At 32.9% G+C, this 13,641-nt stretch overlaps 1 protein-coding gene across 1 annotated transcript; it reads left to right on the top strand.

The window, feature by feature from the left end:
* The first annotated feature begins 7,764 nt into the window (after positions 1 to 7,764).
* Positions 7,765 to 13,576, top strand: LOC11415615 (rab GTPase-activating protein 22). The gene is made up of 11 exons (XM_003596605.4): positions 7,765 to 8,015; positions 9,115 to 9,210; positions 9,428 to 9,531; positions 9,787 to 10,049; positions 10,157 to 10,279; positions 10,607 to 10,695; positions 10,829 to 10,934; positions 11,175 to 11,272; positions 11,902 to 12,162; positions 12,443 to 12,526; positions 13,183 to 13,576. The coding sequence occupies exons 1-11, from the start codon at positions 7,923 to 7,925 to the stop codon at positions 13,195 to 13,197; spliced, it is 1,332 nt and encodes a 443-aa protein (XP_003596653.1). The 5' UTR covers positions 7,765 to 7,922; the 3' UTR covers positions 13,198 to 13,576.
* Positions 13,577 to 13,641: the final 65 nt, after the last annotated feature.

Below are 13,641 nucleotides of genomic sequence, written 5' to 3'. Positions count from 1 at the left end.
GATCAAGATGCACCTTCTAATAAAAGATACTACTTCTGTTATTTTTAATTGTTGTTTTAAGATTATTTGCACATACCAACAAAAAAATTATTTATTATCTCACTACAAACAGTTAAGAATAATTTGGACAAAGTAGAAGTTGATATTATTTGAACTTTCAAAAAATCAAATAAAAAAAAAAACTAAAAAGCAAAACATAATAAGGAAAGATGGAATATATTATAGCCAGCAAGACCTTGCAGGGTTAGAGAATTTTTCACAATAGGAATATAACATGATGCCTTTCTCTTTGCAAGCAATGATGACTAATTGATGGGTCCCCAATGTTTTTGTTTATAGGTGGTAGATTAACACTATGCAAGCATTTTCCTATGTCTTATTCGAACACTTTAAGAGTTTTAACCTTTAGCCTTCTCTCCTTTTTGAGAGTAAATTTCTTTAACTTTTGTCAATGATTTTGAGAAAAAATAACATAAAATTGAGGTGTGAAATTGACATGTGTTTTTAGAGAGACTTTTTAAGATGAATGAATTGCTAAATTTCTCTATTTTTGGTTGGAGAAACTAGTGCAAAGCCCAATCCTTCATCATCCCACGATCCAATGGACCTAATCTACCTGGCATCAGATTCCCCCAAGAGTTTTACTTTTTCCACCCTATGTCTTTCCTCGCGTGCCCTATTTTTTTCCATTTTTACCACTGATCCGGTTTTCGTTTTCCGAACTGCATTGATAGGAATTTCCAGACTTATCCGGATTTTAAACTCCGGAATGGTCTTTTTCCAGAACTTTTACATTGAAATTCGTAAAATAAATGCAAATAGAAATATAAAACAAAAATAAAGGACAAAAGGATAATAATAACTCATTTTATTGATAAAAAAATAATACATTACAATAATGTTAAAGCTTTTTAAGCTTATTACATAAGAACCTAAAACTATTTATAATCTTATCTTATTACATAAGCTATACCAGTGGCTCTAGTCACTGGTGGACAGGAAATAGGGGGGAGGAAATAAGATGGCGGGGAAGAAGAAACCAATGATGTCTGATAGGACATAGCAGTAGCTTTGGTGTTGGAGGGGAGACAGAGGGGGTACAGGGGCCTCTAGGGAACAAGAGACCAAGTTGGTCAATATAACACCCAGACTGACCCCTTCCCTATTGACCGATCATATGACCCCTGATGGAAACACATCGTTGTAGAGGAGAAGAGGAGTTTGAAGAAGGTGTGAAAATGTTTGAGGAAATGAATCATATTTGTAGGGGAGGGGGATAAAAAAAAAGGTGGGGAAGCCATCAATGCCGGTCAAAAAACGTGTAGAAACACATTTTTCAACTTGACCACCGTCCAAAACATTTGGAAAACGTTTTCTTTGTGGTGCAGACCATCGGCCAAAATCTTCTAGTGCAGTCTAGAATATGTAATCCGGATAACACATGAATTCCAGATTACATATTCCGGAATAATACGGTACTAGAGGGAAACTTGGGACTTTGTGTATCGTGAGGGTTGGTTCGGATTTTAGAATCCAGATTGCTTCAGCATTGGATTCTTTTGTGTGTCCCACATTGCACCGACAATTTTTGTGGTCCACAACGCCCACATACGTCTATAAATCGGGGTCCCTGTTTTCATTCAAGTAAACTACACCAGAAAAAAAAAACATGGAATTCTATGGCTTTGATCCGAACACCAAGCTAGCGACAGTCTACTACAACGGTGGAACATCACCCCATCTGTTTAGGATTTGCAACGATCTCACCTTCTCCGGGCTGAAGGATGAGCTGGATCAAATCAATCGTCAACTCAACCACATAGACACGAGTAGGGTGGTTGTTGTTGAATATCGATGTCCATTGTCCGACTCAACCGGATCTCTTCGCTTCAGCCGGATGAAACTCACGTACGACGACGACATGAGAACCATGTTCTCTGTCTTTCGTCAGCACAATACTCGAGGACCGATCGAGTTGGACGTTTCGTTGGTTAGATCTGCTGAACAAATTCTGAAAAGTTTGCACCGGCCCAGGAACTACGAAGAGATACGGGTTCTACTGGAGGGACCAGCGGAGTTAGAAGTTAGTTTAGATGATTCGTGATAATGTGATATGTTTTAATTAATTGCGTGTTTTATATTGTTTTGATTACGTGTTAGTTATGTGTTGTTGAATTAAGTTGTTGCATTATGTTTTGAATAATATATATATATATATATATATATATATATATATATATATATATTATTTATACTTTCATTATGTTTTAATTTACGTCAAAAATATCGATAAAATAACCAAAGAAATGCAGTCTGGATTATGAAATCCGGATTCACATAGAGCGTAAGTGTATTCCAGATTTCGAATTCCGGAAAACATCAGCATAGGATCCTTTTGTATGGACCACATTGCACCAAGAGTTTATGTGGTCCACAACATCCAATGACCTCTATAAATACACCCTCTCCGATTTTCAGCTCAATACCAGCAAAACACACAAACACACCAAAGAAAACCATGCAAATTTTTGTCATTAAGCTGAGGATCTTTCTCACATTGTCGTAAATAGATAGCTCTCTATTTGACAGCGTGATGAAGATCTTCAGCATGCTGTCAAAAATACAAACAAACACACCAAAGAGACCATGCAAATTTTTTTCATTAAGCAGATGATCTTTCTCACCCGATCGCAAATAGATAGCTCTCTATTTGACCGCGTCCACATGATGAAGATCCTCCGCATGCTGACAAAAATATATAGATACATTTATGGTTGCTCTATATTTGAATATCATGAGGTTTCTATGAGCTAGATCTTGCTGCGTTCCAGATGAATATGTCATTTGGCAAGGCAGCAGGATGCTAGCTCAGAAAAATCCTCTTGAAACACCTTGCCTTTCTTCATTATGTTGCAGATCTAAAAGATTCATCATTTATGTTGTTATGTTTTTCTTAAAAATTTTATTTGTCTTATGTTGCTTCTTTTTATGTTCTGTTCCTTTGTTCTATTTTTTCCCAAGCCATTCGCCAAGAAAACGCTCCAAATAAAAGTGCCTGATGCAATTTGGACTTTAAAATCCGGAAAAACTTCATGCTATCCGGATTATAAAATTTGGAACACCTAAGTAACATTTTGTACGGTGACGTTTCACCAAAGGTCGTTTTTTGGACGGTTTTGAATGAAAAACACGTTTTCCTTGACTTCCAAATGACCTATGACTTGTTTTAGGCTATAAAAAGGCTTGAATCTTTAACATTTTCCTTCATTCTTCTTCACCTCCTTTCTTACATTTTCTTCAACTTCTTTTTATTTTTTTAGGTAGCTTTTAGGAGTGTTTGTGGTGTCATGGTCATTGTTGACCGCTCATACGACCCCTGCAATTGCATTGCAACTTATGCGGGGGTCGTATAACGGTCAACAGAGACCCTTGACATCAAAGAAAGACACAAAATATTCATATTGTATGCGTTTGGATTGTATTTTCCGGAAATACTAACAATCTGGTTCGGAAAACGTAATCCGGACCAAAGATATTTTTTGGAATTTTTAAAGGCCGCGCGAAAAGGCAACAGGATGGGAAAAGTAAATCTCTTCCCCCAATATGTAATGTTTCATCAGGTTGATAACCATCCAACGGCCATACGGCCTAGACATTGATGCACACCGCAAAAGAGGAAGATTTTGTTTTGAGAAAAAGAAAACCTTAGTCGAATTCCCCTTACCACCTTTCTTATGTTGTAATTTCACCAACCTATCTTGCAAGTTAGACATGTTGCGTACAAAAAGGAAACTCAAGTCAGAACAAAATAAAAAATGCAACAATACAAATCAAGAAAAAAGCAAGCATACTAAAAAGATCCCTAGCTTCTTCATCAGTTTGACACCTAACTAACTAGTTAGTGTCCATATAACGGGTTTTTATCTTAATCTTACCATCTTTATCATTGAAAAAATTTCCCAACTTACCTACATAAGTGTAAGGATAAATTTTTCCACAAATGACGTCAACACAACAAAAACTTGCTTCTTGTCAAAGTGGTCCTCCTTCTAATACAGAGGAAATTGAGAAACTTTTTCGAGAATGGGATCCCCATTGTGGTTGGTCACTAAGTTTAGAGAGTTAGATAGTTGGTTATAACTAAGAGGGTAATGTTAGAGAGTGAGATATCATGTTTGTTGAGTGAATTAGGGCCTTTTAGTTTATGGACAGAAAATGGCAATTCAATTTAAACAAAAGGTGACTGCAGGCTTTGTTCAACATATAATTTCACTTGTTTGTACATCTGCATTATATTTTGAAACACCACATGATTTTACTGTCATTTTGAATCAGTGAACTGAGATACCAAAACGTAATTCTTAGTACTACTTACTAATTGCATTGATATTAAATAATACTCTATTGCATTATGGCACCTTTGACCACCAACTCTACTGCCTTTGTTAAGAAATGTGCAAACTATAACTTAAGTGCTAGTACTACCTTATGGTCTTTCATGATTTCAGTTCTGATATAATGACCTTATTTGTTGTTGACATGTCTTTTACTTGATTTTTTTGTGTAGGTGGGTTTGGTAGCTACTTGTTTGGAATGAGTCCAACTATTGCAAAACAAATTTCAGAATTTGACACTGCTAATGATGTTAAGAGTCTTTGTTTAGGATGGATGATTGGATTTCTATTTGTTGTTAGCTTTCTTGGTGGAGAAATTAATCTGAGCTCAGAGAGTTTTTTTGGACGATTATAACTATTATTGGTGTACATTGATTGATTTAGCTGTGTTTTTTTTTTTTTTTGGATGATTGTAACTATTATTGGTGTACAATGATTTGATTGATTATGCTCTGACTTGAAAAACTTATGGAAAATTAGTTTTAAAACTGGTTTGATTCTTTTTGAAGTAGATATATGTCATTGAATGAAATTTAGTATTTGCAAAAAAAAAAATGGAAAACTAGTTTTTTTTGGAAACTAGGTTAAAACCGGATTTTGAATAAAAAAAATTGGTTTAAAACTAGTTTGACTAAAAAAAATTGGTTTAGTTCAAAAAACTTGTTTTTATAACAAACCGGTTACGAACCATATCCGAACCAATTGTACTTAAAAATCGGTTTTTAGGGAAAGTGGTTTCATGAACAAGTTTTGGTTTGGTTTTAACTTTGCACACCCCTACTGGTGATACTTCGTATTAAAACTGTGAAACAAACCTTTGAAAATTTTGCAAGGTTACTTCAGGGAAACCCTTTTAGAGTTACCATAGTTATCAATCATCCTTAGTAGATGGAAGAATGGGGGAATGGTAGGAAGCATTTCTAGGTATACACAAACCAACTCAAAGGGCCTAAGATATGTCATTTAGTTCGGATGAAGTTGCAAGGATCAAGGATTAGATATTCAAAGACATCCTTTTTTAATAGAAAGAAAAGCATCGGAAAACCCTATATTTGATTATCATCTCGTAGATAGGAAGGCACGCTCCCATATTTGGCACACATCCTTTGGCTCTTAAATGGAATTTGTGCCTCTCAGTCAAAAGTCTCTTCCTTATTCACTTTGATGAAGGGCCGTTCAAAGGGAGAATAAGTCGATTATTTGAAAACAATCTTTAATGTTTAACAGCCCACGAATTCAAAGATTGATATCCCTATTAACCTTAAGTGATTTAGAACCGTGGTTCGAACTCGAACATCTACATATAACAATGCATTGTTCATGTTAACTGAACTATGTTCACGAGGACACGTTCATACCTCACTTGATAAGTATATATTCTAACTATCTCATTAGTTAGATCACTCTAACAAACACAAGTGTTCATCAATAAGTGGGAGATGATCTCTCACACCTAACTTCGCTCATCAATCACGTCAAATGCATTCTTTGATTATTCAATCATGCAAGATAAAAAATTTATTATATTGCAATAATATCATACCATATAATTGTGGATGTGAACTAATTAAAATCGCATAAAAGAAATGAATTTATTAAATGAATCTAAAATCTGATTTGATTATATGAAAATTTTAACAAAGATATAAAAATATAAAGTAAAAGTCTGTTATTTGTGATTTTTTTATGAAGTTTATTTATATTTCCTCAGAAAAAAATATACATTAGATGTAAAACTTTTTGATAAATACATTTACTTTTTTTTGACAATATATACATGCATTTAATTTTATTTTTTTACACGATATACATGCATTAATTAAATCATATTATATAGATATTTCTAGGGATATTATAGGAAATAACTCAAAAAAGTGACACTACAATTTGATATGGTTGCTTTAATTGATTTTTAACTTTTATTGAAATTTGTTTAATGTGTCCATATAAGCATAATTCGGCTAATAGAGATATTAATCTAACATGTAAAAATCGGAGTTTGAAATCGAACAATCAACGTATTCATTTTAAGATGAATATCTTAACACTAAACTCCTTAATAAAAAAAAAGAAAAAATAAATTCATTGCAAAAATATAATGAGTTCAATACTCTCTGTCCATTTCACCTACTTGTTCCAACATGTGCCCCATCATTATATGTGGAAATAAGTTGGATCCAAGTGGAGTCGGTCCTTTGTCTAACACCTGGACTTTTGTTCTTTAGAAATGATATTTGAACAATCATTTTTTATAATTTTTATGACAACTTTCTCTCTCATACTCACATGATCTTTTTACTTTCTCTCTCTATTGCTTTGATTTTTGTGCCACTACCTCATTTCTTTTGTAAAATTTTGGTTGTCACGAAAGTTGTCACATATATGAATATTCAATTAACACAACTATTTGTTTTTAATACAAAAAAGGTTGTACATAAATCCTTTATGCATCTTTTATTTAACAATAAATTCTTTAAATAATAAATATACCTCAAAAAAATTCTTTAAATAAATCAATAATTTATTTTCAAACATTCAAACTTTTTACCTAACTAAGCATTTTTTTTTTTGTCAGATAACCTAGTGTTAGAATTCACTTTATCCCGAACTAAGCATTCTTAATCCTTTAAATAGATTACCAAACATAAAATCTTAATATTATCTAAACAAAAACATAATATTGAATATTATTATTTTATTAAATTATCTATATACTTATATTTTTTGTATTTTTGTGATAAATGACTTGAATGTGATCTTTTAAGACAAGTGGAGTTTTTTTTTTTTTTTTTCCCTTAAAAAGTCTTAATTTGATAACATATCAAGTCTTAATTCATAAACCTCACCAAACATTAAATTTTCATCTATATCCATCCACCCAACCAACCATATCTTTATTAATTTTTAATCAATAGTCAAATTAAAATAAATTATTACTATCTCCGTCCCTAATTATAAGATCCCTTTGAGAAATTTTTTTGTCCCTTTTTATAAGAACATTTTGCTGTTTCCAACTACATTAATTATTTCTTTACATACATGTCCCTATTAATTATACATCTTTTTCTTCAATCAACAATAAATAACGAAAACATAAATCATCTCTCTCTTAAAGGATAAAATTGTAAAAACAATATTAATTACAAACATATTTAATACAAATATCTACTATCTTAATTCCCGTTATTTTTTCAAAAGGACCCTATAATTAGGGACGGAGGTAGTACAAAATATATATTTTTTCCTTTTACACAAATGTCCATATTTTCTAATTAATTGACTAATTAATACACTAATTAAACACCAAAAAAAGTTTTTTTTTTTGCATTGTTGTTGAATGTATATGGACCCATTTTTCTTTGAGTTGACAAGTTTTTGTTTTTCTGGGTCTTCTTGTTCTTTTCAAAAGTGTTACTAAAACACGTTTTTTGTTACTATAAATCATTGTTTTTTTTCGCTTGTTTCTTCTTGTGTTTGTGTTTTTTTCCTTCTTCTTCTTGTTCTTGAAAACTCTCTCAGTTTCTTGTGATGTGGAGAGATCCAGGAGTTTCAGCTGATTCTTTCTATGAAACCAGACCAGATTGCAGTAATGATGTTCCCATCTCAAGATTCAAGATCAAGGTTTGTTTTTTCACTCCAAAGTTTTGTTTTTTTTGGTGGGTTTTTGTTGTAATTTTGTTTGGTGATATTAACTGTTCTTGGGTATAGGAAGAGTATTATTGGATTGATGGAAATTGGTATTGATGTTTTATGATCAATGTATGTTATTTATATATTAATATATATGTAGCACCGACACGTCTGATTGAAAGCGTGTGATTTTTGCGATACATATAGTGTTGTTGGCACCTTTTCTTAAATTATTACCGGTGTTGATGGGTATGTCTCGTGTCTAGTGTCTGTGCTTCATTGTTATGTACTAGATATGAATATGATGTTTTGTGAATGCATTTGTTCATTTAAGATTGCTTAAGTTTTTTTTTTTTTTTTTATAAATGGTTTATCTATGTTCCTAAGCTGTATTGAGCTTGTTGTGTTGATAACTGGAAGACATTTTTGTTCAGTTTGAGGGGTAGGTTGTTAAATCAGATAATTGATATGTGAGGGTGAATGTGTTAACAGTGTTGTCAAGTATTGGCCATGGCGGATTATTTGACAACCTCCATGGCCAATTTGTGAAGGATGGCGGTATCCATCATGGCGTTTTATGGTGGATCTTTAGCTGTCCGCGATCCTCCGTTGATAACATTGTGTGTTAAATGGGTTGTGGAACTTTGTCAGTAATGGTTTTGTTGGCGATGCTACTTTGTTGATGGAGAAAAATATTTTGATTTTAGTCTTTTGAGCTAGTGTCACTTTTGGTTGCTATGAATTTCAAATTCAGTCTTATCATGTATCATTGTCATCGATCAATTTTGATTTATTGACAGTAGTTTAACTTTCAAAGTCACTATACGTAAGTGCATAATTGAATGTTGATCTTATCGATGATATGATTGTTCTTGTTGGATTTTTATCTTATAAAACATTAAATGACATAAATCAATTTGATGATTTTTCACCTTAACACAAAATCCTTTGCATTCAGATAAAGACTTCTAAGTTTATCATTTTCAATCTCACAATGGTTGTATTTTTTATTTTATTTTTGGAAACTCGGTACAATGATTGTATATTGTTCTTTTGTTTTTAACTTCTTGATTGTTATTACATGGCTCAGGCTGGTAAAACACTAAGTCCAAGAAAATGGCATGATGCATTTACTCAAGAAGGGTATCTGGATATAGGCAAGACTCTGAGACGAATCTACCGAGGGGTATTTGCTCCTATATAGTCTCTCGTTTTCAATTTGTTCAATAGTGAATCCTAGCTTGATGGAAAACCTGTCTGATCTTAATCATATTTTTGTTTTAATACCCGTAAAATTATTGATGATTATGGTTTTCTTGTGTATATAAGTGTAGAAAGACAAGAATTTTTATGTTTATGTGGCTTTGGGGTAGTCGTTAATTTGTTAAAAAATTTCAAACCAGGGAGTCCATCCATCAATTAGGGGAGAAGTTTGGGAATTTTTACTTGGTTGCTATGACCCAAAAAGTACATTTGACGAAAGAGATCAAATAAGAGAACGCCGAAGGTAGTCAGCTTCCATTTCATAATTGTTTCAATGTTTTAAAAACTCAACCGGACATTGAACCGGCAAGACCTGTGGCTCATAGTTCAACCGCTCAAACCGGAACAGAACAGCGGTCAAACCACTCAAATAACCGAATAGTTGACAGCATCGGTTCACGGTTTAACCGGTTGAACTGTATGGTTCGGTTCCACCATTTCTGAATTCTAGACCTAATAGATCATTACTTGAACTTCACTTTTATGTTTATGTCATAAGGATACAATATGCTACATGGAAAAAAGAATGTCGCCAATTGTTTCCTCTTGTTGGAAGTGGTCGATTTATCACATCCCCTGTAATTACTGATGATGGCCAGCCAATTCAAGACCCCATGATTATGCCAGAAGGAAATCAAGCCAAGGGATTGGCTGTACTTCTTCAAGATAATAATAGGCCTTCAAGTATAGATTCTGTAAATAATTTAGAAAATGTGACAGACAAGAAACTAATCCAGTGGATGTTAACTCTCCATCAAATAGGTTTGTGAATTTTTTCTTGTGCACTATTTTGTTGTAGGATGAAATCATATCACCATAATATAAATGACATGGTAAATGACCCTTTTTATGCACATAATACGTTTCAGGTCTTGACGTGGTTCGCACTGATAGAACATTGGTTTTTTATGAGAAACAAGAAAACTTGTCAAAATTATGGGATATTCTTGCGGTTTATGCTTGGATAGATAAAGAAGTTGGATACGGTCAAGGTTGGTTTTTACCTCCTTTTGAAATAGATCAGTACTATATTTAGATACTTCCATCCAACTATGATATTTCACGTTGATACATGTGATAATTCCATGCAAGTAGTTTTTTTTATTCTAATAAGAAGGAAACATGAATAAACCAAGTAAACAAATAGGAAACAAGAGAGAAGAAAACATCCACTAGATTGATATATCGAGAACTTACTTGTTTATGTATTAGTCTTACTTCCATTTTTCTTGCAACCTTGTAGCAAATAATTGCAAGTTCCAAACACCATTTACAACATCTCTAAGCTTCTAGTTTTAACAACTCACAATTCTGAACAGGAATGAGTGACCTATGCTCCCCAATGATAATTCTTCTTGATGATGAAGCAGACGCATTTTGGTGCTTTGAGCGTCTGATGCGCAGACTTGTAAACACCTTATCTCTATTATCTCTTTTATCTTTATTGCTTTTTACAAAGATGGAAAAAAGTATGTAATTCAAGTGTTCGGTTATCAGCTTTTTCACAATTTCTTATGATTCATGTTCTTGAACTTTTGAAGCGAGGAAATTTCAGATGTACTGGTCGCACTCTTGGGGTGGAGGCTCAACTAAGTAATTTGGCTTCAATTACTCAAGTAATTGATCCAAAACTTCATAAACATATAGGTATTTTATTGCACGTGTGATTTTGTATTAATGATCAAATATAGAATCGAATTTTCTAACTCGATTTGGGTGGTTTTTACTGTGATTGTTGTTTTAAGATATGATGCCTGCAAGAAATTATTAATGGAAAATGAAGTGACTAGTTTATTTGCCATTAAAATTTGTTGAATAAAATTCCTCTTTTGTTATGTGGAAGAAATGGAAAGTAACAATGTACTGTCTTTTAATTTTGGAGAACAGAACATATTGGTGGAGGTGACTATGTATTTGCTTTTCGGATGCTTATGGTTCTGTTTCGTCGAGAATTTTCCTTTTGTGATTCATTGTACCTATGGGAGGTGCGTCTGGCTTCTTTTGTTCATTTTTTATATATTCAATTACATTTTATTGAACAATGGATGATTGAGTTGCTTTCTGCATTCGTGAATCAGATAGTTATTGATATAGTGTTAGAACACCAACTGGTAGCAGAAAATGAAAGAAAACGCAAATTGCAAACAAATGGTACACGATCATTTTCTTACACAGTTCGGCCAATTGTGCATACCTATACGACTATAGAGCAGCTACACTTCTGTAACACTTGAGTGAATTAAGGTTTACAAAGTTACAAGCCATATATATAGTACTACGGTCCAGATTAGAACAATACCCCTGAACTGTACCGCGGGGGATATCCCCCCCCCCCCCCCCAACAAACAGTCGGGCCTAAGACACCAAGGCCGGAGGGAGCTTTGCTAGCTCAACTCGCCCGTCCCTTGCTTCTCTTATGTGTCTATATATGAGCCATACTCAACAGATAGTTTTACGTAGTTCACTTTCTGTAAATATGTATTATGTATGCATGGTGTGTGTTTGATGATTTTTTTCCCCATTAAAACAGTTTATGATATAACAATATCTCAATTTTTTCTGAGAATCTTTGTAAAATGATAATTGATAAATAATAGCTTGAAATTTTTAACAGATGATGTGGGCTCTAGAGTATGATCCTTATTTGTTCTTGATGTATGAAGAAGCTCAATCAGCTTCTGTAAAAGCTGAGGGTGTCAAAGGAAAAGCAAAGTCAATACGACAATGTGGAAAATACGAGAGACAAAATATGAGAAATGGAGCAAAGAATGCTGAATCTCCTCTTCCTATATCTGTTTTCCTTGTTGCTGGTGTGTTGAAAGATAAAAGTACAAAACTACTCCATGAAGCGCGAGGTTTGGATGATGTTGTCAAGGTTAGTCATGGGAGGTGACATCTAAAGCATAAGTTGCATTGAATCAGATGTAGCAATCATTGATACAAAAAATGAAATTGATTTTCCCTTTTTGGTTAACAAGCTATGTGAATTTTAATGCTACTTCATTTATTTCATTGTGACATTTTTGCTTTAGACTTGATTTTGTTTTGAAAAAAATTGTTACATTCGATTCTTGTAACAAATTTAGCTGTCCTTTTTATGTATGTGTTAATTTGTTTCTCCGCTCCTCTGACATCTCGCGTGTTATTGTTCTCAGATATTGAATGACACAACAGGAAATCTAGATGCCAAAAAGGCTTGCAACGAAGCTATGAAGCTTCACAAAAAATATTTGAGAAAGGTAATGTGTTCTCTTCAACTTCTCCATTTAGATGTCTTCATATTTCTCTCACAAACCTAAATATATGTATTAGACATGTCGTAGTCTCCAATACATTTATTGCGAAGTCTTAGATTGGTTATATTATCTAAAACGGAAAATGTTAACTAGTGTTCAAGCTCACTTGTTAAGAATTCAAACATCATTTTTTAATGAAGGTTACTTATACATTGAATAATGTACCTTTTCATATGAACTTTCAAAGTCTTATTTTTTTTTTGTTGCCTTTTTAGTAGGACTCAATTTTTATTCAAGATTCTAAGTATTTATCAGTAATTACAATATCAGGAATAGAATGCAATATGTTTTACCATTTACCGTTACATAGATCTGTATTTCGCGTTGCATCGATCTCAAGTCTCGACATTTACTTTCTTAAACCATATGCCATTTTTGCCAACTTATTGCTTATGACTATTATCATTTACATTGATGCATCAATGATAATGCACCGACTAAATTATATCTAACTATATGTCACTTTGTTATACACTTCTTAAAATTTCTCAGTAGTTAGCCATACGGTACGATGTAAAACTTTCTTATTTATGACTTCAAATATAGCTTTTTTTTTTATCTATCTGCTAAATATACAAATAAACTTTAATTGCTTGCAGGCCAAGAAAGCCTAGCACCAAACATATCCATTGATTTTTTTCTTCCATTTGGGATGATTAAATGATGGGATGCTTCTTGCATGCTGTCAATGTTATACCTTATAGGAGACAATAATGAAGTCAATCAAATTTAGAGTGTGGTTTGCAGAATTGATTAAAGGATCCAAGTTTCCAACCATTAAATTCCCTGAGGGAACTGTTGTATGTTAAATTAATTTTATTTTATACTTTTTCTTGTGTATCCATCCAAAAGAGCAAGTAAAATTGTGTATGAAAATAGAATGTTGTACAATACAATCATTGTAATTTGTAACATATTTGTATTTGTAATACAAAAGAAGAAAGACAGGAAATTGCGATCCATTTCATGTCATTGAGTGGCCAATTGAATAAAGATGTATATAAAATCTAGCAAAAGAGAAAAACAAACAAAGAACTGTTATTAACCAATTGAAAGCT

Source organism: Medicago truncatula, chromosome 2 (genome assembly GCF_003473485.1).
Source record: "Medicago truncatula cultivar Jemalong A17 chromosome 2, MtrunA17r5.0-ANR, whole genome shotgun sequence".
Taxonomy (NCBI): Eukaryota; Viridiplantae; Streptophyta; class Magnoliopsida; order Fabales; family Fabaceae; genus Medicago; species Medicago truncatula.
This window is presented reverse-complemented; position numbering and strand designations above follow the sequence as displayed.